General features: G+C 40.7%; 1 protein-coding gene across 1 annotated transcript; it reads left to right on the top strand.

Moving 5' to 3' along the window:
* Positions 1-111: 111 nt before the first annotated feature.
* qsox1 (quiescin Q6 sulfhydryl oxidase 1) lies at positions 112-25,503 on the top strand. The gene is given in 14 exon segments (XM_030727342.1): positions 112-453; positions 1,334-1,434; positions 4,268-4,316; positions 4,656-4,758; positions 6,265-6,355; positions 6,506-6,651; positions 9,244-9,378; positions 9,465-9,594; positions 15,928-16,050; positions 17,637-17,772; positions 18,900-19,072; positions 23,827-23,992; positions 24,450-25,232; positions 25,235-25,503. Coding segments are annotated over 14 exon segments (2,457 nt in total). The 5' UTR covers positions 112-170; the 3' UTR covers positions 25,273-25,503.
* The last annotated feature ends 2,339 nt before the right edge of the window (positions 25,504-27,842 follow it).

Raw genomic sequence — 27,842 nt, 5'->3', positions numbered from 1 at the left:
GGCGCTTGTTGGGCGCTCGAGGTTCACACGGTAGGGGGAGGACCCACGAAACCCGGTGGCCATAAAAAGGCAGAGGCAGAAAAGTTGTGATAAGTTTTTTGACAGTGAAGTGAGTGTTTGCGCTCACACAAACGGCGCAGCAGCAGCAGCAGCAGCTCAGAGGGGGGAAGATGGCGCGGCGCTGCAGCCGTGCCACGTCTCGGTATAAAGAAACATATCTCAAAAAGATGGCAACATCTGCGGTTTGGTTATGCTTGTGTCTCCTTTTTCCTTCCGCCGTGGAGGCCGGACTGTACACAGCTTCGGACCAGATCGTCTTGTTAACTCAGGAAAATGTGGAGTCGGTTTTGGTCAACTCCACAGCTGCTATGGTCGTGGAGTTTTACGCTTCGTGGTGTGGCCACTGCATCGCGTTTTCTCCGATTTACAGAGACCTGGCGAGAGATATTAAAGGTGTGTACAGACCAGCAGCGAGTCACGTAGATGCAACTTTTACGAGCGTCTGTAATGTTTCAGTTTTGTTTGCAATTTTGCCCAGCTGACCCTGTTAAATGATGAGACCAGCCTGAAAGGTTTCAGCTAAACATTTTAAGAGTAAAAATCTCTAATTTAGTCTCTTTAAAATAGCTCCTTCTCTCTATGGAAACAATGAAAACACTAAGCTGCAGTTTGCGTCTGTTAATTAGAGCATATGATCTAATGAAAGTGTTTTTATTTTGCTCAGTGCTCACATCCTCTCTAACTCAGTTTGTCCCTGTAGCCCCTGCCAAAGGAAATATCACAGAGCCATCCGAGCAAATATAATTAGGATGATAGTTAAGGGCAAAGTTTCTGATGATGGCAGAGGGCCCAACGCAGTCGCAGGGTATTTCAGTCCAGTGTTTCACCCACGGTCTACAGTGGCATCCATGGCTTGGCATGCTATCAAACGGCCTGCCTTGGAGGCAGAGTAATTTCACAGTAGGATTTGAGGAGGGATTAAGAATACATGCATGTAATGGTTTTACACTGAGAGCAGCAGATTGTGGGTTACCACAATCCTGTTCATGACACAAAGGTACAGTTTCACAAGTGAATATCAAAGAAAATGCTGCTAGGAAGGCCCTGACCTGCTGCGACTGACAGTCCATTCGGTATACAGTTTTTTTTTTTTTTTTTTTTTTTTTTTTGTTTTTTGTTTTTGTCTTAAAAAGCCTTGTGCCCTTTGTATTGATCCACATGGCCCAAGGCAAACTCAGGACCCCATCCAGTGCTGATGGACTGCACACAGCAAAGTAGACTGTACATAAATATTTACTGTGGCCCTGTCTCCCTCTGTTTGATGTCTGTTCAGAGTGGAAGCCGGCTGTGGACCTGGCAGCTATAGACTGTGCTGCACAGGAGAACCTGAAGGTCTGCAGAAGCTACAAAATCCGAGGTTACCCCACAATAAAGGTTGTATGCTGTGTATGAACTGTCTGTATGGCCCTACTACGTCTTATTTTGTGATGGCTACGGTGTGGAAACTCACTTTTTCACTAAAGCTGATGATTACATGATTAAATTCTATGAAAGGCAGGCTGAACTACACATCCAAAAAAAGCACAGTGGCTCACCTTTGTGTCACAGCAAGAATGTCTAGTGTTCGAATCCCTGCCACGGCAGGGTGTTTGTGTGGTTTGCTTGTTCTCCCTGTGCTCTTGCAGGTTACCTCTCTAGTCTCATCCATCCATTTTCTTCCGCTTATCTAGGGCCAGGTTGCGGAGGCAACAGCCCAAGCAGCGAAGCCCAGACTTCCCTCTCCTCAGCCTCTTCCACCAGCTCATCCCGGGGGGACCCCCAGGCGTTCCCAGGCCAGCCAAGAGATATAATCTCTCTGTGTCCTGGGTCTGCCTCGAGGCCTCCTCCCTATAGGACATGCCCGGAACACCTCACCTAAGAGGCGCCCAGGAGGCATCCTAGTCAGGTGCCCGAGCCACCTCACCTGGCTCCTTTCGATGTGGAGGAGCAGCGGCTCTACTTTGAGCCCCCCCTGAATGGCTGCGCTCCTCTCCCTATCTCTAAGGGACGGGCCAGCCACCCTTCGGAGGAAGCTCATTTCTGCCGCTTGTCACTACCCAAAGCTCATGACCATAGGTGAGGGTAGGGACATAGATTGACCAGTATATCGAAAGCTTCGTTTTTACGCTCAGCTCCCTCTTCACCACGACAGACCAGTGCAGCGTCCGCATCACTGCAGATGCAGCCCCGATCTGTCTGTCAATCTACTGTTCCTTTCTTCCGTAACTCGTGAGCAAGACCCCGAGATACTTAAACTTCTCCACCTGGGGCAGCCGGAGTGGGCACCCTACCCTTTTCCGGCTGAGGACCATGGCCTCAGACTTAGAGGCGCTAATCCTCATGCCAGCTGCTTCACACTCCGCTGTGAACCATTCCACTGCGAGCTGAAGGCCACCACCTGATGAAGCCAACAGGACCACATCATCCATACAGAGCAGGGATGAGATTCTGAGGCCACCAAGGCGGAAGCCTTCCACCACCTGGCTATGCCTAGAAATTTTGTCCATAAAAATTATAAACAGAATCAGTGCCATTTAATTCATAAAAAAGCAAACAAACAAACAAAAAAACCCAAAAAACCCTGGGTTTAACCCTCCAAAGTTTCCCTGACTAAGCTCAGAGCTGTAGTTGGTCCCCAGATGCTGCATCACAGCACAGTCAGAATGAGTTAAAGTCAATTTCCTGACTGTGATCCATGAAGGATAACTTAAAGAAACTGAGGGCACCATTGTTGTCTTATCAATTTTGGCAATTCATTATTAAAATCACATTTGAGTCAGATATGAATGTTTTCTGCTGGTCATTTGTTGGATTTTAATATTTTGGAGTTTGCACTACACAACAAAACTACAGTTAACATTGCCATGTTATTTTAATAAGAAAGTTATAAAGAAGTTGAAAAGGAATTCTGTAACTTCTCAGTTTCATCTGGTTCTGCTGAATCAAACATTCATAGTTTTGATATCTCTTTATGTTTTTATCTATTAGTTTGAGTGTAGTGTGACCAGGGTTTTCCTCTTTTGTGGGAGCACCCAGTAGTTTTATTCAGTGTCCCACATTTTGATTTGTTCTAGTTTTCAAAAGTTGACACTACTGGGGAAAAACACTTGACCGTGTCTGGCTTCTGTGGCTACCAAGAAAGCAACACAGCCTGCCATCATAGGTAAAGTTCAGGTTAAGACGTAACTCTTTTGCTAACTGTGCTAGACCCAACTGGGAAAACAGCAAATCTCCAAAGTCAAAAGGATACACATTTCACTTGAAGATGATGGAAACCACCACAAAGAAAAGGAAATGCAGCCAAAATAAAGACTCAAATCATGTATAACTAGGTAAAGCTAGTACTCATAGAGTTTTTGCCTTTTTATTATTATTTCTTTAATTTTGCATTGGGGAACTGGTGACGTGTCATGTCGTACAAGTGTACAAAAAGCCTACAATCATTATCAGAACAGCAGCTGAAATGACAGCAAACAGTTGAGATGGTTATTGCAGTAAAACTATAGCACATGACTGTAAGACTGCTATCAAACTTTTGTTTTTTTTTTCTTTTTAATGCTTATTGTGTTAAACAGACTGTGCCCCACATTTAGCTTGTTGGGATTGGGTCACTCTATTTGCATAAGAGATCCCATTTGGTTCCATGCTGTTCTTTCACAGCCCTTCCGCTGATGCCTAGATTTTGATCATATTCTGTAGATGCTAATTTTCTGATGCAGTGTATAAATTATGTAAGAACAATATTTTTGTGAAGTTTGTATTTTAGTAGCCTCAGTATCAAGGAGTCATTTTGTAAAACACTTATTGAGTTCTTGTATTAGTAGCAGTGTCACTTCAATCTGCCACATTACATGCAACAGTTAACTTTTGCATGATCAGCAGCTACATTGCAGAAATGCTCTTGCTTCAAACATCTGCAGTATATTCTTGATTAGTCAGCAGCATGTGTTCAGGCCTCTGCTCTCGCTCATCCATTGAAATTCAATGAAACAAAGTGTTCCTTCTGTTTTGAACTCACAATGGCGCTTTAACATCTGCAACTCATTTTAAGCAGGAAGAGGTCAAGGCAGGCGGTGAGGAGGGTTGCCCCTCCATCAAACATTACAGTGTGACTTTGCTTCTCTTATAGTTGAGGTCTGTTTAATCTGATCTCACTTCTCCCTCTTGTTTTCTTTCCTAACTCAAACCTTTTTTTTTTTTTTTTTTTTTTTTTCCCCCCACTTTGCAGTTCTTCCATGCCTACTCCAAGCCTGATTCTGAAGGACTGCCTTTTAGAGGTATTACTGCACACAGAACATGTGCAAAAAGCTTTCAGTTTGCTGTCTTGCAGACATACTTGCCATAAACTGTCTTTTGCAGTTGTCATTTCAATATGCTTTTCATATGCTAAACGATGAAGCTTCCTCTTTTTCTAATCATTTTGGGTTTGGTTAGCTAAAACATGTTATGTATGCACTGTGTACCATTTATTTCACAAACCTAAGAGTACAGTTACCTTTTTTAATTTTTTTATTTTTGGGGGGACTTGCTTGTATTTGTGTTTGTGTTCTGGAAAATGTGGATTTCTCTGGGTATATGATTATCTGTAGTAAAATGTATGCCTTCTTGATTTTTAGAATTTAGCCGTAATGTTCCAGATCTCCGACATAAGATCTTAGACAAACTGGAAACCCATGGTGAACCCTGGCCCCCTGCCTGCCCCCCACTGGAGCCCACCAGGTAAACACACAGGCACAACTACTCCTTTCTTTATAGTGGTTTTACATTTACACCCTTACTGTCAGTTTAATAACTTACAACTGAACTGAGCTGATGTATCTGTACTGTAATATAGCAAATCTCTGTTTGTCCGGTAACTCCTGCTACACAATCAGGAGTTCAGCAACCAAATTTGGCACACAGGTACAGCTTAGGACCCTGAAGGTTCTCATCTATATCAGATATTTTGCCTAGCAACCACCTACTAAGGGGCTAAAATGGCTTTTTTTTTTTTTTTTTTTTTTTAATGCACCTTCTTTATGCACAACTTATAAAATCAATATTTTAAATTCACAAAAATAAAATTTAGTTTGTAGTCACAAAACATGAATGAATAAATATATGTATGTGTAAATAATTAAAAAAAAAAAAAAAAGCCTGGCAACCACATAACACCTGAGTAAAACTAAGTTCATGTACTAGAACAGGGTATGAGCATGTATTAGTCACTAAAACATGGCAAAATATGTCCAGCAGCAGGTTGGTAGGTTTTTCAGTATCATGGTTTTGAGTTTGTTTCAATATTTGTTTTCTTTTCTGGTAATTTTGCACTCCTGTCAGTTTTACTTCTGGTCTCTGTCAGTTTTCCCTCCTCTGTAATTGTGTGCTTTGACAAACATGAGTTGTTGAATTTGTCTCGCATATAGCAAATAATCCAGTCAGTCTTATCAGTGTGCTGTGTGTACGCCCTTGTTTGCTCGAACCAGCTGCCACATCATTTTATTTTTAGTCAGACTTCCCAGCGTTTGTCATGTTCCCAGCATTTCTTGAGTATTTTTCTTTTATTGAACTTCCTTTATGCACAACTTTTTTTGAGGGAAAAAAAAAAATTCCCACAGTGATTTTTATTTTATTTATTTTCTCTTTACTGACTCAAGAAAATCAAAAAGCAGGTAAATGGAAAGTTATGCAGTGGGGGGGGCTTTAAAGTTTTTTTTAGCCTTATGAACAACACATTTTAACTCAAAAGACTGTTCATTAGTCCATGATTATTACACAGGAACCCTGCTTTGCCTACATACTGTCATACATACACATTAACTGCTTATGTATACATTATAGTTCAACAGGGAAATACCACAGGAAGTCTGTATTTTTTTTTTTTTTAAAGTGAAAGCATTATCGCTTTATTCTGCTCATGTTTTTTTTTTTTTTTTTTCTTTGCTTCCTCTGAATCCTCAAGCTCTGTCATGTCAGAGCTAAAATTCATAAATGCAGCTGGGTTTTTCTTTGCTAAACAAAAAACAGGTTATTTTTTCAGATGTAATTTTTGCTGGTTTTTAAATTCATTTAATTTACGCACAGATTAAAGATATGGATATTATTTTGCACCCTAAATGCTTTCTGTTTTGTCCTTCTAGAATAATAGTGAGTCTCTTTAGAGGTGACCTTTTGTTGATTTTGAAACAAAAAAAATCAGATCTGGGATTTCTCTCTTACCTGTTTTGTCTGCTTCTTGCTCTCCAGCCAAGCAGAAGTTGATGTCTTCTTTGAAACATACAGTGTTAAATACCTGGCACTGATCTTTGAAGATGCCAAGTCGTACATTGGCAAAGAGGTAACGTGTCACATTTCCATTCTCCTCAGATGTTTCTTTCTGTGTATCAGTCTAGTGTTTGATGGTAAATAGTAGGTTATTACTAACATTTAATAGGTCAGTGTTTTGAGATGTAAGATTAAAAAATAAATTGTGTGTTTTGTACATCAGGTAACACTGGACCTGTTACAGTTTGAGAACGTTGCAGTGCGGAGGGTCCTGAGCACCGAGGAAAGCCTGGTGACCAAACTGGGTGTGACTGAGTTTCCATCCTGCTATCTTTATTATCCTGGAGGCAACTTCACCAGACTAAGAGTGTGAGAATCTTTACAATAAATACTGCATGACAAAGTGCATCACTAAAAAATTAATTTCAAAATGGATAAAGCATATTTTTCTTGTTTTCTAGATTTTTATTATAGATGTACATTGTGTTCCTGTTAGCAGTAGTACTCTTCATTTATCACTTCCTGGAAAACATTTTCACATGCAGCAGCTGGTTATTTGCTCTATCAGCCTTGTACTTGTATCGCATATTTTTCCATTCAGTTGTATAGTTTAAAAAAAAAAAAAAAAAAAAAGTCAGCATTTTTTATAATAATACAGATGAGCTTAAGAAAAAAATAATATTTGAAAGGGCCTACACACTCCTCATCTTTACAGTTTCTCTGACTGGACCTTGTTTCAGGATGTCCTTGAGTTCTCTGACCTTTAGTTTTGATAGTCTAATAAGTGAAAACATCTCAGTGGGCGTGCAGAACTTTGAACTGTACCACAAAAACGTAAAAGGGCAGTATTCCAACTTGTACAACATGTCCTTCATATTGTTTGGCATTGCTCTACTGGAGGGGAATACAAGTGAGTAAATTGAGCACTGCTGCAGACTCCCTGGCAGAGGGTTTTTTTTTTTTTTTGGTCCACTGGCACCCTGCACTTGCCAGTTTAAGAGCGCTTTTAAACTGACCATACTATGTAAACACATAAATGGAGACTGTCAGCTAAAATGTGATGCTAACTATGGGTAAAAGGTAATAAGCACTGTAAGTAAGCTTGATGCATACACAGAAATGTCAGTTTGTCTTTGAGCCACAGAATAGCTACTGCTACAAACCGAGGGAGGAAAAAAAAATATTATTACTGTTGTGATTGTTTCTCAGTTCATCATTATCGACACACAACTGTTCCTTGTCTGAAGTCATCAAATATGAAACAGACGACAAAAAAAAAAAAGAAGCTTAATCTGATTTTTAGTGTTATTAAAATAAACACCTGAAGGAGGCTGGTGTCCTTCCTCCTCATAGGGAACATTTAGCATGAATGGCTAAACTATTCAGCCAGAGAGAAGCATGCAGTAATAGTTTTCTCCCCTGGCCTGTAGTACTTCATGTTTTGCTCAGTTTCGAGACACTGGCTGTCGAAACGTCTGCCATCTCTTGAATATCATGGAACTGGGTCATTGCCCTGCATATATCTCTTACCTGTTTATTTACATTATGCGGGGCAGAGTTACACAAACATCAAGTTTGTTCCCCTTTAGTTGTCATTGTGCCACACGCAACAGCACTGCTCGCTTCCTAAAAGCTTCGTAGTGTTCTCATTATCTGAACGCTATTCATGAGAATACTTTTAAACATCTGGCCTCTTAATGGGATCAGAGCATCAAAATCACTCCATTATTCACTATCATAAAGCAGCGCTGATCATTCCTCACCCTGCAAATTCATCTGCTGTTTATGCCTCTTTGTTTGGCTGTTTCAATAACTTGGCATGCAAAGAGGACTCTTTTTAGTTGACAAATGCAAAAAGGAAATGATTTATTGCCGATTTATTTATTCACCCTCCATCTCTCCCCTTTCCAGCCCCCCTCATCTCCATCACTGTACAGAAGGGAGGTTTTTTAATTTCTTGCATGAAAACAATGCCATTGCTTTTCTGGCTTCACCTGCCAAACAAGCCCCAGCCACACACGGCGACAGATGGCCTCCCATCATCGCTGAATGTCTGATTGATCCTGGGAGAGCAGAGTGAGCCTGTGTTTGTGTGTCTGCGTGTGAGCGTGCGGGGGGCGTCTCACATCCTTCATGCATGTAATGTGTGCTGGTCCCAGGTGAATGCATTCCCTCTCAGCCCACCCTAAAGCCTGCCTGCCTGCTGGCCCTGGGGATTGGTGGATGAATGGCTTTCCCTCCACAGCTGTACACTCCCACACACGCGCAGGTGTAATTGAGTCCCAGGCTGGCGTGAGTGAGCATTGGCCCAGAGTATCCATCCTCCTTATTACCATCCTGTTCAAGTTTTACGATGCTCTCTCACTCTTTCTCTCTCTCTCTCTGTCCGTGACAAGGAGAGAAGGAAAATGAGAGGAGGATGTGAGGGATGGAGGGTGGTGAGCACATTAATGGTTGTGGTTCCAGTTGCAGGGTTATCACATGCCTAAATGATCAGCCATACCTCTCTGTTTTACCTACCCTGGCACCATCTGCCTAGTATTTAAAATGCGTTCCCGTAAGTGTGTAAAATATATGGCCGTGAGAAAATGCAGGTCATAAAACTGGTTTTATGACACTGAACTGCTGAAACAAAAGATTGAAATAAAAATAAATAACTGCCCCCCCCCTCCCCTTTTAGGCTCCCTGCAAAATTGAAGCAGTGCTGTATGTGGTCACAAGTGTGCGGACGCCTTAATCTTACATTCACATGTGGTTGCCATTACAGCTGCTTTTCATTATATTTTGTAATCTAATGATGAACTTCTCAGTGGCCACATCTCTGTGCACTCATGTGCTTTCATATTGAAACTTTCAGACTTTACTTTGGGGCCTGACCCTAACATGCCCGAGTGCACAAAAGTACATTAATGTATTTAAGTGACCCGATGGTCAGTTTCACTTGTGTCTCTCTCTCCATAGTGACATTGAGGCTCGCACCTTCTACTCTTACGCCCTCCAGAGGCTACCGGGGGTGGTGCGGTCAGGGAAGCCTACACCAGTTCCCATAGAACTTCTCACCAACAACACAAAGGATCCCTGGAGACCGTTCAACAAGTATGAGGCACAACACACAAACATCTTTATTGACTCTTTTTGTCTTTATTGCCTTTCTGTGTGTGATTGTTTGCTTTTGCACTCAGGTCCAGGGTGTATATGGCAGACCTGGAGTCAACACTGCACTACTCCCTGCGTATTGAGCTGGCTGTTCACTCTGTTATCAAAGGACAGGCACTGACTTCTCTCAAGACTTACATCTCCGTCTTGGCAAAGGTGTGCAGTTAACACAATATTCAAACACTCAAAGTACAAAAAAATAGCAGATTGTTATTAAAAAACATTTCAGATTCTGGTATCAATTTAGCAATTTGCTCGTCACTGTCTATGGTTAGAATTATTTTGAAGTATACAGACTACTGAAAACTGTTATGATCAGACAAGATGACTTCAGAACCCTTTAAGGACACAACATGAGAAGCATATCTCCAGATAGTGGTTTTAAAAATAAAAATAAAAACCTGCAACAAATGCACTCAAAATGAACTTGCTTTGAGCATGTCAACTCAGAGGATGTTGTCGTTCAAAAATCATGCAGTTACAGCAGGTCACCACTAGGTGGAGATTGAGACAGCAGAATGTTAGTTCACTGCAGATTTTAGTTTCTTTCTGGTGCAGCATTTGGCTTTTGGTTTCCTCTTCATAAAATGTTATTAATTTTGGTTTCCATTGTTTTATTCTGCAGATCTACTAAACAGCAAAGTTCAATGCACTGTTTTTATGCACACTCATAAACTCACACAAATGTGGCAGAAAACAGCCGTGAGTGCCACTGACTAGAACAGAAGTACAAAGACTCATGGGAGTTGTTGAACCTCTTGATGTTGCCTCTCATGGGAATTGAAGTGTGGCTGCCACCCACAGGGTTTAAATGTACACGGGCTGATTACAAGTAAATCTCCCTGGGATACACAAACGCTACCCCTCTGTCTCCTTATGCTCATGCTGTATTCCTATTAGTGCTTTCACACAAGCATTTATTTCACACAAGCATTTCTATAAATATTTGTGACCATGCCAGTCTTTGGAGTGTTTTTTTTTTTTTTTTTAAACACACTTCCCTTTCTTTTTGTTCAATTTTTCATTTTTCTCTATTATCATATGACCCTTTCTCTCCTTTTTTATTTATTTATTTATTGATTCTTCATTAAAGTACTCTTACAAAAATATCCCACGCTCCATTTCAGTGGATAGTTCTACTTTTTACTGTACTTGCTTTGGCTGCATTCTTATACTTCTGTTTGTTACATTCTTCCTGTGTGAAGTGTGCCAGCCAGGCAAACATGTTGTGATGATGAGGCCCGACCTGCTAGCCCTGTCCCTGTTGGCTACGCACCAGGCTGTTTCACTGCCCTAGTCTGCCACCAATCTCTCTGATTATATCTCACTCTCTAGGGAGGCATCATAGAGAGCCATCTCTCTCTTTCTGTTTGTGTGTGTGTGTGTGTGTCTCAGTCAGAGCACTGTGGCCTCCCATTAGCTCCAGTTTGTTTAGTCAATAGCAGCAGGTCCCAGTGGTATTTTTAGCATCCCCCCCAGAATGGAGTAGCAGCCCAGCGGGGCTTTGTGTAGCTGAGGAGGGCGTCATTGTTACAGCTGACTGCCACTTGATGGCCCTTATTGACACTTGACTGAGAGCTCTTGCTACATAGTGAGAATGCTTTAAGCCAGACTGCTTGTTGGGAGTAGTGAATGAAAGGTGAGTTAGTGGTTTGTTACAGTGCAGCCAGCTGGATACTCTTTAGATGAAACAAAGAGTCAAAGTCTTGATTTGTTAATCAAATGACCTCACTTTTCAAACTGTCCTCTCCTCCTGATTACGAAGGCAGAGCGTTTTTAAAAAAGCCAACACCTGAACTCCACGTGTGAGTCATGTGATTAGATTAGAGTGAAAGTGACTCACAATGATTTGACCTTTTAATGTCAGTGTTATTTCACTCTGCTGTCATGCTCCTTAATCATGACTCTTTAATTTCTACTGAACCACACAGTGAGTGGAAAGTGTAGCTGCATTCATGGGCTCACATATGGTATATATGACTGAGTCTACAACTAATGGTTCTTTTCAGTATTGATTAATAAACATATTAATATTAACATATTAATTTTGTGATTCAGTTGATTTTAATAATTTTGTCAAAAAATTGTGAAAAATGACAAGAAAAGCAACACATTAACACCTGAGAAGCTGGAATCTGTGTGTGTGTCGTGTCCTGTGCCTCTTGAGGATACTTTTAATATTCTTTCATGGATTCATCTTTTTGCCATATGCTCAAAAATTACACTCTGTCCAAGAATTTCAAATCCAATTTTTTTTTTTTTTTTTTTTTTTCCCCATGTATCCATAATCATCCCATTATTGCTTCTCCTTGCCACATGTTGTGGATGGCAACCACAACATGTAATTCCCCCCCCCCCCCCCCCCCCCCCCCCCCCCCACCCTTTTTCTTTTTTGCATCCAGTTATAATATTACTAGATTTACTATCTTGTCAGGGTGAAGCCGGATTTATGAATCCTCTACATGTATATGAGGATTAAAAAAGTGGATCTTGGGAAGCATGGGAGCATTACAGCGAGGTTTTTAAGGATTACACCTCTATCCTGCTTTTCTCGAAAGAAGCCCTTCAGCCCAGAGGGGACAAAGGGGCAGGGGAATAAAACAAAGATTAAGAGGAGGGGTTTAGTCTAAAGAAACACAGCCTTCTGCCTTCTCACGCCATGGCTCAGGACATAATGTTCAAAAGTGCCTCTGCTGCCAAGATTGCCTTAGCTTTTCTTAAAATTAGCTGTCCAGATAATTATGAATCATATTACAGATTTAATGAGCATTCCCTCAGAATTTGTCAATTCACTTTGATGTATCGTGTGTGTGTGTTTGCCTTTGTGAAGATGAGGCTGCTATTTTCTGGTTTCCACTCCGGCACGTGTCTGCCGTATATTATTATCAACTGGCTTCACCCCTGGCTTCTACCCCCAGCCTAGCCTGGGCTGGTCTGCCTTGCTGCAGCCAACAGATGCCTCCCTCTCAGGACCCTCACCACTAGTAGCTTGCGGTTTCTCAAGTGCTGCTGATACTAATCGGATCAGGAATGACATATTGCCAGGGTGAATGGGATTGTCATGGCCCAACTGGGATGGGCGCAGGAGGGGTGCAGGGTGGAAGGAGGCGAAGTGTTTGTGCACGTTTTCTCGAGATACAGCGGACAGATACAGATGGAGATTTGAGCAGAGAGATGTAGAGATCATAAAAAGTAGTAGCAAAAGAAAATCAATAATCAGCAGGGATCCCTCATTCAGAATTTCATCCACAAATGAATCATTTTAATGGTCCTGTCAGCTGAAATTTTTTTTATTTTGTTAATATATTAGCAGTATAATTTCTCTTGATGTTGGTCTAGTATTGCTGATAATATTTATGAAGTGAAAAAGAAATGAGACACACATGCGCACGCACACACACAAATGATGTTTCAGTGTAACATTATTTTTTTATTTTTTTTTAGTCTTTAACAAAAATCTGTTAAATGATTCAGTGTTGCTCAAAAAGAATGAAATGCTGTGCAGCACAGAATTCATCACCATATAACGGAAATATTTCTAACATGACCTTGAAATGGCTTCTGACAACAGTAACACATTTTTAGCAGTGACCGATTGTGGACCATCCAAGGCCCGGCAGACATGAAGGATGAAGCCTTATTTAGATCAATCTGAGCAAAGTGAAAGACTTTGAATGTCTGATATCTGAGTTGTTTTTTTTTTTTTTTTAAATATACAGACAAAAATAACTTCTTTTTTTTTTTTTTCTTTCTTTTCTTTTCAATTATTTACCAAACCCAGAAAGCTGCTTAGTGATGCTGACTTTAAGTCCATTAGTGGAAAACATCTGCGTTTTCTCCTGGTTAAATTCATATGCCTGCTTAATGAGCTTTTCCAACCAGTTGGCGTTCAGATCCCGGATCCACACCTAAACCTATTGTCGCTTTGCCACCAGTGAGCAGCAAACGTCACAAGCCTTTGTTCCTCTTTACATCCCAACTCTGTGTGTGTGTGTGTGTGTGTGTGTGTGGGGGGGGGGGGGTCTTATGTATAGTACCAGGAGAGCTAGACCAATCAAAGCTGTCAGGCCCCAGGAAAATGTGGCTTTCATCTCATTTATTCATTTATAATTATGTGCTTATTTATAAAAGATGACGGCTCCTTTCATCATTATGACATGATTTTAAATTATCAGTTTGTAAAATTACCAAAGCTGGAGATGAAGAGTTCCCTTAACCCTAAGTAACTCTACCTCTCAAACACACAGAATCTTAACAACTTTATTTATTTTTTCAGCAGAAAAACCCTCTGGATTACAAGGTTTAACTTTGTCACACCTATCTGTTAATGGATATAAAAAATACAGAGTGTAGTGTGCTTAGCGTTATGAGTGCTTCACTGCAGGAAGGAGGCACATGGAACAGGACTCTTAGCATTGAACAAGGAGATTTAAGCAAATGACAGCGGGTCTGGTAACGTGGTCAGGGTATAACACAGGCATGTATGCAGGAGTGTTTGTATGCCGTTATCAGTGGACCAAACGTTCTCCCCTCCCTCGTGTTTCATCCAGGGGCCCAGTGCATTAAGAAAAATGGTGGCCGTGGTTATTTTCCTCGTCAGAGTTTTGGAAAAAAGCTTGATCCTCTTGCTGTGTCTGTTTCTCAGAAACAAGACCATTATCATAACCTATTCCACAGAGAGGCTTACTGTGAGAATAGGACGCACATTAAGCCAGAGTTTATTAAAGTGGTCTTCTCTTTCTGACAGTCAGAAAGCCCCAGATCTCAGCTGTTCCTATTGTCAGTATCGCGCATGTAAAGACATGTTTGTCTGTGTCTGTCTTAAGGCTGTCATCACTGGTCTCAGACACCCATCAGCTGGATTTCCTCTTCCTCTTCTTGTGCCTACTTTGCTAGTTACAGTGTCATGTTTCTTTACAGCTGTGGTTGTTGCCAAGGTGAGGGAAGGAGTCAATGTAAAACAGGAGAAATCCAGAGTAGGGAACACCTGAGTGGTTGTTAGTGGCTTAGGAAATTGATCTTAATGAATGAAGAGACTTAAGCCGGGCTTTTGTCACATTTACTGAAATTCTTTAAAGGTGCTGAGCAGGAAAAAACCTTAAACCACAACTTTTGTAAAGTATATGAAATATTAGGGGAAAAAAATGATGAAGTTGATTTTATGTTTTCCCCAGGTAAAGACCTGTACAAAAGGTTTTCACAAAACCTTAAGACCAATGTTGGCACATGGAATAATATAATCCTAAAAATAAGCTTTGTTTCTATAGCAACTTTCTAAACCAAAACCAAAGTTATGGGGTGATTCTCAGAATTTGCAAAATAGTATCATTAAAAATGTTACAAAATGCATGGAATGGGGGAAAAAATGCAAATAAAAATTAAAGATCTAAACATATTATAGAAAACTTTTTTTTTTTTTTTTTTTTTTTAAGTCAACTGATTGTTTTGATCTAAAAATAAGTGGAAGTTACAGTGTTGGGGCTAAAACCATGACTGCATAGTCCTCCTCTGTTTTAAGTCTGGGCTGTGGAACAAAACTGTAATCGATTCTCAGATCTAAAAGATCTGGGGCAGTACAGTGTGTTAGAAGTTAGAAAGTGGAGCCATGTACTCATTTAAAAGTGATAAGTAAAGAAACTTAAGCCAGGCTTAGTAAAATCTTAAATTGGAATCTGAAGCGAATCGGAAGCCAGTGTAATTTTGCAAGGACTGGGGTGATGTATTTGCTGCGGGAGTGTTGATGGTGTGTGTTTTTTTTTTTTTTTTTTTTTTTTTTTTTTTGCATCAGCTAGATCATTTAGGCATGCATACAGTGCATGCCAATAATCATAATAATTGGGAGGAAATCAGGCTGTGGATAAGATATTTGCTTATAATTGAACTGAGGTGTTGATTGAAATGCCAGGTTTCTAGGAGACTGCTTTGGATCGTTTTAGTTGTCCAAGGTGGAAGTGACACTGTTAGAAATCTCTTCAGGTCCAATAACAAGGACTTAAGTTCTATTGGAGTTCAGTTGAATGTTGGCACCAAATGAATAAAACTGAATTCAATGGAACAGATAAAAACGGGACATGATCCATTTAAAACTTGGTTTTATGGCACTAGTTTTAGTTTCATGTTTAGGCCATGACATGAATTCAATCACTTGTATAAACTTTCTGTATGATATTGGAAGTGGATAACACTGTACAGCATTTTAATTTCAGTTGGACTCATTATTGAGTAAATGTAATCAATGCTGCAGTCTAATAATATAAATGTAATTAAAATGAGTGACATGCATGAGATTTCTGGTTCTCAGACTATGCATGACAGCAAAAATGATGTCAGTTATTCCAGTAATGAATCAACCGACTCAAACCTGCAACCTGCTTTTCTTATTGTTTTGTTTTGATTTTTATCCTCTGTGTTCGAGTCTATTTTACAAAAATAAATGGAAGGTTTTTGCTCAACGTTTGCTTCTGCTGTGCTTTCCTCTTCTGTGTGCAGTACTTCCCAGGCCGTCCTGTGGTGATGAACTTGCTGCAGTCTTTAAACTCCTGGCTACAGAACCAGACTGCAGATCAGATTTCCTATGAGGAGTTTAAAGAAATACTGGAAAACTCAGCACAGGTAAGCCCAGACAAGGACAAATATAGCTTTGACATTGTATGCCTTTGTTGAAATGAATTTGGCGCATATAAATTAATTTTTGTAGTTAACTTTGTGTGTCCCCAATCTGTGGCATTCATTGGTTTCAGAAATGGCTTGTCAGATAGATACTACATTTAGAGAGTACATAAGTACATAAATGCAAATTGAGGATGGGAGCATATATTTGTAAGCCAAAGCAGTAAAGGAAAAGAAAGAAAGAAAGGAAGGGAGAGGAGGGAGTACCAGACGGATGAGCAGCTGCAGGGAGAGCAGAGGGCAGGTCATCACAAAATACACCCAGACTGATGTCAGAATGTCTGTCTGGGAGTCGCCTTGTCATTCTGCTGAGCCACAAGGTCACTCGTCAGCCTGGACACTTAATCAGTTCAAATCCACCTCAGAGGCACCACAATAATCTGTCAAAGAAATGTCAAAATGTGTATGTTTTATTTATTTATTTTACTTCTTAAAAACAAACAAACAAACAAAAAAACTTGTGTACAAGTTGAGGTGGAAAATATTCCTAAGGATAAACATCCAGGTGTTTCAGTATCTACTATGCCTTTGTCACTGTGCCAGCACATACAGCTGGAAATCTATGTGCTATTGTCTTTGGAATGAAGCCTGCATGCCTCCAGTGTGCAGCTGCTCACAAATTGAAAGAGTCACTTACTTACATCATTAGCTTTTAGCAGGCAAATCAATGGATCAATGAATCAATGGTAAGGTATGAATAGACTCCACCTCAGAGGAAATGGACTCTGTGCACACACGCGTGCATGCCAAATCTTTACTATTGACATGTGAGTAACCCTGTCAATCAAGCTGGCAATGGCAATGCAGTCCAATGAGTGAAACGACTTTATGTCAGAGAAAATATGTTGTTGAATTCAACTGTGGCTCATGGTCGGAGATCTGGATAGCTTCTGTTCATTAGTCGAGGGCTGAACCATTAACCTGAGATTGACTTCTCATTGATCAGGAAACTACATGGAACAGCTTTCATTAAGTTGAACAGATCTGGAGATACTGGAGAGATGCTTTACTCTTTAGAGGACCCTTTTCGAATTTTGTCTTTAAAGGAGAAGCCTGGTGCTAATTTCTAGCTTCTCTGCTCTGAGTATAACTCTGAACCCTCAGAACCCTCATTTTATGCTACCTCATAAAATGGTTCAAAATGTATAGTTTCATTTTGGGGAAAAATATAAATCAAAGACATTTCCACAATTTTAAGTAATGCATTTGTTCAGGGCTGCAGATTCAGATCTATCCAGAGCAGAATGTGCTTCGTGTAGCTCAGGGTTTGTGCAAAGTTGCAGCAGATCTGATGTTGATTGCAATGAAAGACATCAGGATGTAGGTTTATAACCAATTAACACTAACTTTATTTCATGCATTTTTTTAACACTGTAGAAACGAAAATGGGATTTCCCTTTTTTTTTTTTTTTTTTTTTAAGGTTTCTCTTTGTTTACAGTCTTTGTTCCTTACTTGATATTTATCTGTATTTTTTTTTTTGTTTGTTTGTTTTTTGTTTTATTTTTCCTTCTGTTTTATTTCTCTTTAGTCTCCAAATACTGCGCTGCCACATGATGTGAGGTGGGTGGGCTGTCAGGGTTCACAACCCCAATTCAGACGTTATCCCTGTGGGGTGTGGACTCTCTTCCATGTTCTCACTGTCCAAGCTGACCGTCGAGGCTCAGGTAGGCACAGGTTGCTGCTGTGAATTAAAAGGTCAACGAGAGGTCAAAAATGCAGGAGTAGTCTAAGGATGAGAGAGCTCAACAAATGAACACTGGAATGTTTGGCCATTTATTTCTTTCCCTTCAGTGACCTGATTTAACATCTGACAGAGAAAAGATTGATTATACTCATGCACACATAAATGTGATTTTTATTTTTATTTCCTCTACTTTATATTGTCATTTTGTAACAGTTAAAATTGAGCCTAATTTGTGTAAAAAAAAAGGGATTATTTTAGATTAGTGGAATGTGAGTGGTTAATTTTAAAAACCGAACAACAACAACAAAAAAAAAAACAGGCAGATGACCAGAGGCTCTGCTCCTGGCAGGGATGTTAATCTCCCCTCCACACACACACACAGACACATGCATGCTCATATACATCCACACGGAGGTTAATCCCAAGGTTTACAGACCATTATGTGACCTGCAGATGGACTGGCCAGAAATGGTGTCCATCTGGCCCACCACAGACCACCAGCTTAATGGGTGCATCCACACGTAGTGAACGGTTCTGGCTATAAGGAAAAAACATAATTTATTCATACCTGCATACAGTATTAAAGGTGCGAAAACTATCTACCACAGGGCTGACATTATTTTCATAAAGGACACAAAGCTCCTGTGCATGCTCTCACCGGCTGAATGGTGTGCACATCTAAAGGTTCTGCTAAGCTGAGAACAAAAGCAAATGGCTAAAGGAAAATATGTTAGCGGACTGTTGTGGTCCTGAGACAACAGCCGGGCCACCATTCACATAGAGCGTTAACAGCATTTAATCTCCAGATTGCATTATCCCATTCATCTCAATATGGGGGTTAACCCAGCTCTCTGAGTCCCATGTAACTGTGGGAATCCAGAGAGTTGTGAATATTCACTGCCATTGGCAAACCTTCAGGAGGTGCACGCTCAGGTGCATTTTTGTGCAGTTGTGACCACATTTATAAGAGCCGGAGATTTATATTGGGGGAAATAAATGATTTATAAATGTTACAATAAAGTTGTCTCTAAATTTACTTTAAAAAGGTGCTGAATATTGGGCTCAAAATATCTAAACAGTTTGAACTCATGTGCTTTTTATCTTCAGATCCTCTGGAGGTTCTGCGTGCGATGAGAAGCTACGTACAAAACTTCTTTGGCTGCAGGTCATGTGCTGAACACTTCGAGAACATGGCAAGCGAAAGTCTGGAGGAGGTAACCTCGCTGCCTTTAGCAGTCCAGTGGTTGTGGTCCAGACACAATGTGGTCAACAACAGACTGGCAGTAGGTGTTGGTTCAAGCATCTGTAACTACTTTGTGGAGTCTCTTTGGAAACTAGGAATGGATCTTATTTCCCCTGTTCCAGTTACAGCTCATATGCTTCTCTTTAAAGCTATGCTAATTGTCTGTTTTGGCCTTTGTCATGTGACTTGCGTCTGCTTTGAAACAAGCTGTCTTGGTGGCATACAATAACAATAAGGCTTTAGATCAAATTCCTGAGAATTGTCACACCAATGTGAGCATAGTTTAGCAAATATTACACAAACAAACAGGTTTTCCATCACATAAACTTAATGTCATAGTGTTTAAAACCGGTGAGGTCATAGTTTGACTGAATGATCGCGTCAGTCATTTCTCATGCAACCCAAAATCAGAGTTTCTTTGCTGAAATATAGGCATCTGCTATTTTTATGTATTTTATAGTGATGAGATGAAATGTTCTTGGCATTGAAGTGGTTTGTCTGCCAAACGAGCAAATTTAAGATGTCGCCTTTGTTTCTGGGAAATTATGTGCCATTTTTCACCATTTTTCAATAACGGGTTAATCAATGATTAAAAATAAATTGTTTGCTGCAGCCCCCATGATAATGTACATTCGATCAAAGTAAGTCACTTTTACACTTTAGTTTACTAATCCACTGGTACCCCCTGTCCTTCCCACTTTTCTCATTACACACTTCTTTCTTTTTTACTCTCTGCTGTGTCCACCCATCCAGACCAATGGGATCATGACTATTGCCTTCCTCAGTTTTTTTGGGGGGGGGGTCGATCCAGCTTCCTCCTGTGGTCACTTAGTCCTCCTAATACGACTAAAAGAGGCTGAGGGGAGGAAGGATGCATCCTCAGATCAGACACCAGCTGTCACCACGTCTTAGTCCTCAAAGTATCATCTGCTTCTGCCTCACCCTTTTTCTCCTGACACCCCCGTCTTCCATTCTTTGATTCTCTCACACCCCAGTGTACCCCCACTGTTGCCTGAACACTCATTGAACATTTCTTATTCATCTGTCCTGACTTGTGTTCTCAAATTTATTTATTTTTTTTTCCCACTTTTGTCCTCTGGGAATCTTTTTTTTTTTTTTTTGCCATCTCATTGCTTTTAATTTGTTTAATCTGGTAATAACTTATTGTTGTGTATATACACACACAAAAATCCAGATCTAATTTTGAATCATAACTTTCTCTGTATTTCTAGTTTTACCTGTCATTCTTAGTCCAGACTTCTGAATGTAATTTCTTTCCACTCTGCTCTGTCAGCATGTTGCTGTTTGCACATCATGCATGAGTGCTAAACAGCTCCTGAGTGTCCCTCCTCCCTTCTGTTTTCATATGACTTTATTAGGCACAGGTCTGTCATTAACAGCCTACTTTGTTAAATCACTATCTATTGTTTGTGTTTTGTTGACTGCCCCCTCTTCTATCTAAGGGACAGCTTGTGTCCTGAACAGCAGGGGCCAGAAGGACACCCATCCCTGCAGCTCCCCAGACAGTTAAACACTATCCAACCTCCCCCTTCATGCATCCGTCTTTTTTCTATTCGTGTAGCTGTCTTATCTTTCCACTCGCCATCCCCTGGGACTCATATCCTCTGCTTGACAAGTAATAGTGCAGCATCCTCACAGGATGGGTCCCTCAGGAGCCAGCCTGCTTTGCGTACATACATACAATTCCCAAGGTAATGTGTGACAGCAGGTGGCGAACACCCTGACGCAAGCCACGCACGCTTCCTCTTATATTTTTTTTTTTTTTCCTCTGTGTGGGTCAAGTTGTCGCGTGTGGCAGGAGGCACTGCTCGTGCTGGAGTGTGAATGCGGCGGGAGGGTCCACAGAGGTTAACTTGGGCAAATCAGAAAGGGGGGAGCGAGGGAGGAGCTGAGGGTTTGGCAGTGTTTGCTGCAGTGAGTGACGGCGTCTCCCTGAGGAAAGCACGCTCCATCCACTCAACCCCTCCTCTCCCCTTTGCCTAAAGTGGAGCTCTTTAGCAGGCCTCTCCGCCCCTCCTTTCAGAAGCAGCCATGCATGAAAGAGCAGCTATTTGTAAAGCAGCCCAACAATTAATTTAGCTGGCAACAAAGAGGCCCCAGGGCCCTTGGCCTTCTTGCACTGGCAGAATTAAGACTGGTGGCAGCTCAGCCCTGTTGCTGCTTGTCAACAGCTGAGACTGATTCACATTTCTACAGATGGAATAGCATTGCTGCAGCAGGCCCAGCTGCCTCCTGGACCGTGTGCTTCATGCTGTGGGGTTTTTTTGGCTGTGGATGATTCCCCTAAAATGTTATCATGTATTGTGTAATATTTTTAATAATATAAAATGATGAAAACAAATAATACATTGAAGCTTTTTTTCCCCTTTTATTTACTCTCAGCTATATACAATCACTATTGATTCTGTTTGGCAGTATACTTTCTTTTTGTTGTCAAAACCGCATATCATTACTTTTAGTTCAAGGAGAGCCAGACACGAGAGCTCAACTAAATGCCTTTTATTTGAAATTCATTCATTTATACTATTTGCATACTACTGAGGTTTAAATATACCCCTCTACTGAGGGTAATATAACCCTTTAAACAAAATCACTGACACTTCCAAACCTGACTTTGGTTTGGAAGTGTCATCTTTAGGACTAGCTGGTGCATTTCAGCCATGCATGTCACATCAGAATTGGGGTGTTGTGCGCATGCAAGGAATTTATCACCTCTCAGAAAATGTAAATATAACACAAACACACAGGATGACAGTTAGGCTAAACAGTATAAACTAGCTTAAGCATGCAGCTATCACAAACATATGAGCTTCTGATAAATGCCATGTTAAACATTTTAAGAAACATTTTTCTGCAAAAGTATATTTGTACAATAACATCTTTCCATTAAATGCGACAATTTCATAATAAAAGGATTGACTGTGTAAGGACTTTGCAAAATGAAATGGTCTCAAAGTTATATAAAGACCATGTTAAATGAGAATGAATCTGGCTAGATGTTCAATGTTTCACTTCCTGCAGACACATTGCAATCAAAGCAAAAAATAGTGTTTATTACCCAACCCTCGTAGGAATTCTGACATACAATAAACAATCCAAATCCCTAAATTAGTTTTTGTCTGATTTATCTAAATTAGCATGAAATGCAGCTCTGACGGCGCGGTTTGGTGTGGTTGATCCTCACGTGCAGGTTTATTGCTGAGGAAGCTAGTTTGACGTGCTGAACAATACATATTTATACCTGATGAATATGTATGCCTGGCAGTGATGACATCCCAGTGACAGGCCATTGTGGCAATCTCAATATGGCTGGTATGGCTAAAGTCACCCTGGCTGCAAACGTGGCAAGCTGATTAGACTAAGGAAGGAGATGCAAGGCATATTGGATGTGTGTGCGTGTGTCCCCTCACCTGCTGAAATGTTTAAAAGCCCCCCCACCCCTGCGCACGCACGCACACACACACAGCCACCCATTCAGGACACAGTAAAATTGATGTATCCTTTATGTAAAGTACTGTATGCAGAGTACAAACACACATGCATATGACTGAGATTAATCTTGAGCGGTGGAGAGAAGAGGGGAGTAGAGGAGGTGGTGGTGGAGGTGGATGTAAATTGACAGTGCTGTAAAGTGACAGACCTGCTGCTGTGCCTTTTTTTTTTTTTCTTTTTCTTTCCCTTCTCCAGCACAAGCCAACACACACGATCAGACACACAATGGCCTGTTGGTGACAACAAGCAATTCATTACTAGATGCTGCCCTGTGTGTGCGCATCTGTATTCTGCCAGTATGTTTGCAAGCATACAAAGGCCGAGTGATGTGTGAGTGAGCGGCATTGGTGGGCAGCGGCTACATAAAAGAAAACATGTTAAAGGAGAGAGTTTCTAATTCATTAGAAGGGCAGCTCCCCGCTGAGGTTTCGTTTGCTCTCATGTTCAATTTGGAGATTGGACTTTGCTTTCAAAGGGGTGTAAAGGGACAAGACAGGTGGTTCAGAGCACCAAGGTCTGCTGCCTGAAAGCAGGGTTTGCATGTATATGTGTGTGGGTGGGTGGGTGCATGTGTGCGTGTATGAGTGGGGAAGCTGTCCACTTTGGCCACATCTATTATCTCACCATCCCTCCCACTGGGACATCCCAGAAGCCCATTGATCATTGTTAGACCCTGTCATATGAGCACACACACAAGTGCACACAAAAATATCAATCCATAGATTACATGCACACAAACCCAGACAGATGATTTACATATACACTCTTAAATGCATACATACACATATGCATATAGGCACTTAGTTTTTACGAGCACTGTGACAAGATCAAATGGGTTCAGTGCAGATTGCATCCAGTCCTCAAAGCACTTACATCCTGCTGTCAGTGTGCACTGACAAGAGAATAAAAAAACAATAGAAGAAGCAGCTGACTGTTATAGACAGTATTTGAGTTTGTTAGCACGACTCTGAAGTTTTAGTAGTAAAGGAAACCGTTTAGTCTGAATATTAAAGAGTGATATTGAGTTACATGTTAAAACTCTGGATTCAGCAAATACACTTTAAAAATGTCAGCAGTTGTGAATATAAGTGCTTTTTACTTCTGAAAAATATAGTCTCACATGCCTATAGAAGGAAGATCTGATTAATTCTGAGGCTCTGACAATACAGTGGAGTGATGATCGGTCCTTATTTCCCATCCATTGTCGCATGCGTGATATTCTCTCAGTACCGATGTGCTTAAGGCTCCACTGTGCAGTCTGCTCACCCTGTTTCTTTTGCAGGTGCATTGAGTGAAGACCCTCACTTTCCAAAGATCCAGTGGCCTTCACCTAAAATGTGTTCAGCCTGTCATACAGTAAAGGACAACGGGGAGCACAAATGGAACCTGATAGCGGTTTCCCACTTCCTGTTGTTCTACTTCTCCTCTGACAGAATCCTCACAGGTACAGTTCGACATAGTTTTTCTGAAAACATTATAGCTAAGAATTTCAAGAACTTCACCAAACTCTCAAACTAGACTGGTCCAAAAAAAAAAGAAAATACTATTACAGCAATTTCATAGGGCAGTTTGCTTTACATGTAGGTAACATGATTCAGGTGTTGTTTAGTGTAACAGTTAGAATACCAGAAGTTAGAATACCAGAAGAGTTGTATAGATATGTAGTTTTTGATTATCAAGTTAACTTGCAGTTAATCTCTCACTGCCAAATCTTAAGATTTATAAATCATACTGAATTTCTAAGTGCAAACTAGTAATTATGGACCATTAAAGAGCTTTTAAAATAAAATAAGGTCAAATGTTTGTTCACATGGGCTGACGAGAACTAGCATCTGGTTCTAGATTATAGTTATGATTTTAAGAAAAAAATAAAACATGTGTTGGTTTCATCTTCCAATCAGACTACCTGGAAAGTGAAAGCCAGATTCTAGAAAAACAGAGGGAGAAATATGCCAGCCTGCAGATACCTCAAACAGCTGAGAGACATCCACAGAGAAGAGCCAGAGAGGCCTTGGACTCTATAAAGAATCCTCTGGCATCACAACCCACTGCGCAAGAAGAGGAAGATGATGAGGTGGAGGAAGAGGAAGAAGAAGCACAGGATGAAGCAGCGCCAGAGGAAGAAGAGGATGCTGGAGAGGGAGGACTAGCTGCGGCAGGCGAGATGGTGGGTAGATCATCGGAGCCAACACCGTGGGCTAAGCCTGAAATGGAGGTGGGTCGTGGCCGCTGGCAGGCCCGCAAGAAACCGAGCATTGTGGGACTGAGGAAAGACCCACGGGAGGACATTGTTGATCTCGACTCATTTGTCAACCAGCACTACAAGGCCAAGGCACTGCGAGTGGCTGCCTCCAGCCGAGTTAAACAACGCAGCCTGCAAAGAAAGGAAGAGCAGGAGTCCGGGCCTGTGTTTGGGCTCGGCATGGAGCTGGACGCAGGGTTAGGGATGGTGGGCCTGGAACCAGCGGATGCAGGCTTTCAGCTGGATTTCGTGCAGCAGAGGAAGCGGCTGCAGAAGCGAGACCTGGCGGGCCAGTACTTTGATGGGGAGGCTGAGCTGAGCCACAGGGGACGCTTGATGTCCATGTTAAGCGTCGGGTTCTCAAAAGTGGACATCAGCCTGTGTGTCTTTCTTTATTTTCTGTCCTCCCTGTGTCTTCTAGCCATGTACCTTTTCTTCAAAAACACCTCAGATTACGGCGTGCTAAAATTGCCCTGCCCTGAGCCAAAATGTATGCTAATTTCACTCGAGTCATAGCAAAGATTAACATTCATGAAGTTAATGTCAGCTAAATTTGAGCACACCGTACAGAAATGAAGAATGCTGCCTTCCAGTGCTGTCCACTTTACTGTTACCTGCAGCCAGAGTAGGCAATGGTATGTTTTACTTTGAATTTCAGCAATATTTTCTGTCCCACCAGAGAGGAGGAGAAGGGAAAATTAGCAGATATCTTTCAACTTTTTTTTTTTTTTTTTTTTTTTTTTTTTAAATCAGGACAGTTATGACTTTGTTCCATGCAGCCTTTAGGGAATTTGAGGCAGCATCTTGACTGTGGAAAATATGTGCGTGTAGATGTATATTTACATTTGTTAAGGACAATAAGTTGTGCTCCTGAATATATTTGACCACTTTAAACTCCAATATGACCTGAAATGTTTTCTTTACTCTGTGTGATTTATATATACAGTGCTTCACAAATTTATTAGACCACCTGTCACTTAAAAACAAGAAAATACAAATATTTTAGAAATCTGTCAAATATATTTTAAAACTAAAAAATTATATTGTTAGTTATTAGACAAATAACAAACTGAATTCACATTTTTCTGCCCAAATTTGAGCCGGCACACTGGACTTCTCTGAGAAGACAGAAATGAATCAAACATAACATTCAACCATTAAAACAAAATTTTCTCTTCAGGAATGAAAGTAAATGACTCAAAAGAATGTTTACTTTTATTGTTTTCAAAAAAAAAAAAAAAAAATTTCACCACAGTTAACAGCAATTATATATTAGCTTTAAAAATATCACTTAAAGAGCTTGCGCATACTGCTGGATTAACCATTACAGAAACATACAATTTTGGTAATTACCAGTACTGTTAATTTGGGGCAGCTGTGGCATAAACCTTATAATGGGTGGCCTAATAAATTTAAGCCATGTGTTTTTTGTGGGTTTTTTTTTTTTTTGTATTTTTTAATCCTGCTAACTTTTCTTTTTCTTTTGGTAGTAAGTAGATTTTAAACTTGCTGCCTTTGTTGCTGTTTTCTGTCAGATTCCCTCTTTAATATTATTGTGTGGGTGAAAACTTTGGTTACACACTTTTTTTTTTCTTTTTTTTTTTCTTTTTTTTTTAATCACAGAATTTTAATTTCAGTCACAAGTTTATGTATGTAAACATGTTAGTGGTTCAATCATTTGAACTTTAAGTGATTCAGAACAGTTGTGTTGAATCTTAAATTATTGCTTAATGCTGTGAGTCAACCAGAGAGAAGCCGATGAGCTGTGTTAGTCCACATTACACTTGAGCTTGACATAATGTCTTTGAATATTACATCACACTGCTGAGTCCACATAATAGCTACTCTGGTTCTTGAAGTATTGTGGAGTGAGGAATATGTTCACACTGGACAAGGATTTAGAATAAGCAGGATTTGTTTTTTGTTTTGTTTTGGTTTTTTTTTTTTTTGCTTGGGTCCATGAAGAGCTGCTCTTCAACATTTCCATTTGCTTCTGTCTGAATCAATAAAATTATTTTTGATAAGGATTTTTTTTGTGTGTGTGTGTGTTTCCTTATTCTGAACAGTGGCAAGATGGGTCATGTTAAAGGTGACCATAAATACCATCTGTGTCATCTTAGACATGAATATGTTTTCTGAACCTCACAGCACCGTTTTCATTGCAGGTTTGGGAATAACAAGATCCTGTTATTCTTGGTCAAAACAAAAACAATCAGGACGAGTCAAGAACAAAAAGGGTGTTACATGTAGAAATGGGGGTTAAACCATCCAAGGTTGAAGGAAAAAGCCTGTTGCCATCTGCTGTGCAGCGCAAGCTAAATCCTAACAATTTCATTGGGATTATAGCAAGTGAGTAATCCAGCTTTCCTTTAGGACTAGAGAAGAGAGATTACCCTTGAGGATTAGCTCCCTGCAGATAATAAACTTTATTAAAATGCAATCGGCTTTCATGGGGCTTCTTCCATCCTCTCACACACATTTGGAGGTGGGCTCTGCTGGGGAAGGGCAACAGTGGACCCTAAGGGGTGGTAACGGGATGAGATGAGAGGCGGATGAAAGGAGTACTGTGTGAGGGGATAAATGGATGGATGGATGGATGGATGGATGGATGGATGAAGGACAAGGGTTTGAAGATGATGGTCAGCTGAAGGACAACCGAAGCTTGATCTTGAGCTTTGAGTTTCCTGGAACACTGGCTTGAATTCCCTTGACTCCTGCCCCTTACCTTCTGACCTGTTACCAACACATGCATGGATACACCCTCTGATCTTATCCTATACCCACTCCATCCCTTTATCCAAACCACGTGTTCAGCCTTTACAGTATGACAGGTTTTGATGGTTATATAGTTGAGTTAAGGCAGTCAATTACACACACACACACACACACACACACACACACAATATAGGCTGATTAATAGCCCCACATTAAAGCAGAGGAGCATCACAGCTGAGCAGCTGTGGTTGTGACTTAATCAAACTCTCAGGTACTTTCAATTAGATCCTCAATGATGCATTACGATTGCCCAGAATGTATTGAAAAGAGCTGTTTG

This window comes from Archocentrus centrarchus, chromosome 4 (genome assembly GCF_007364275.1).
Source record: "Archocentrus centrarchus isolate MPI-CPG fArcCen1 chromosome 4, fArcCen1, whole genome shotgun sequence".
NCBI classification, from domain to species: Eukaryota; Metazoa; Chordata; class Actinopteri; order Cichliformes; family Cichlidae; genus Archocentrus; species Archocentrus centrarchus.
The sequence above is the reverse complement of the archived record's forward strand: the minus strand, read 5'-3'. Positions and strand labels throughout refer to the sequence as shown.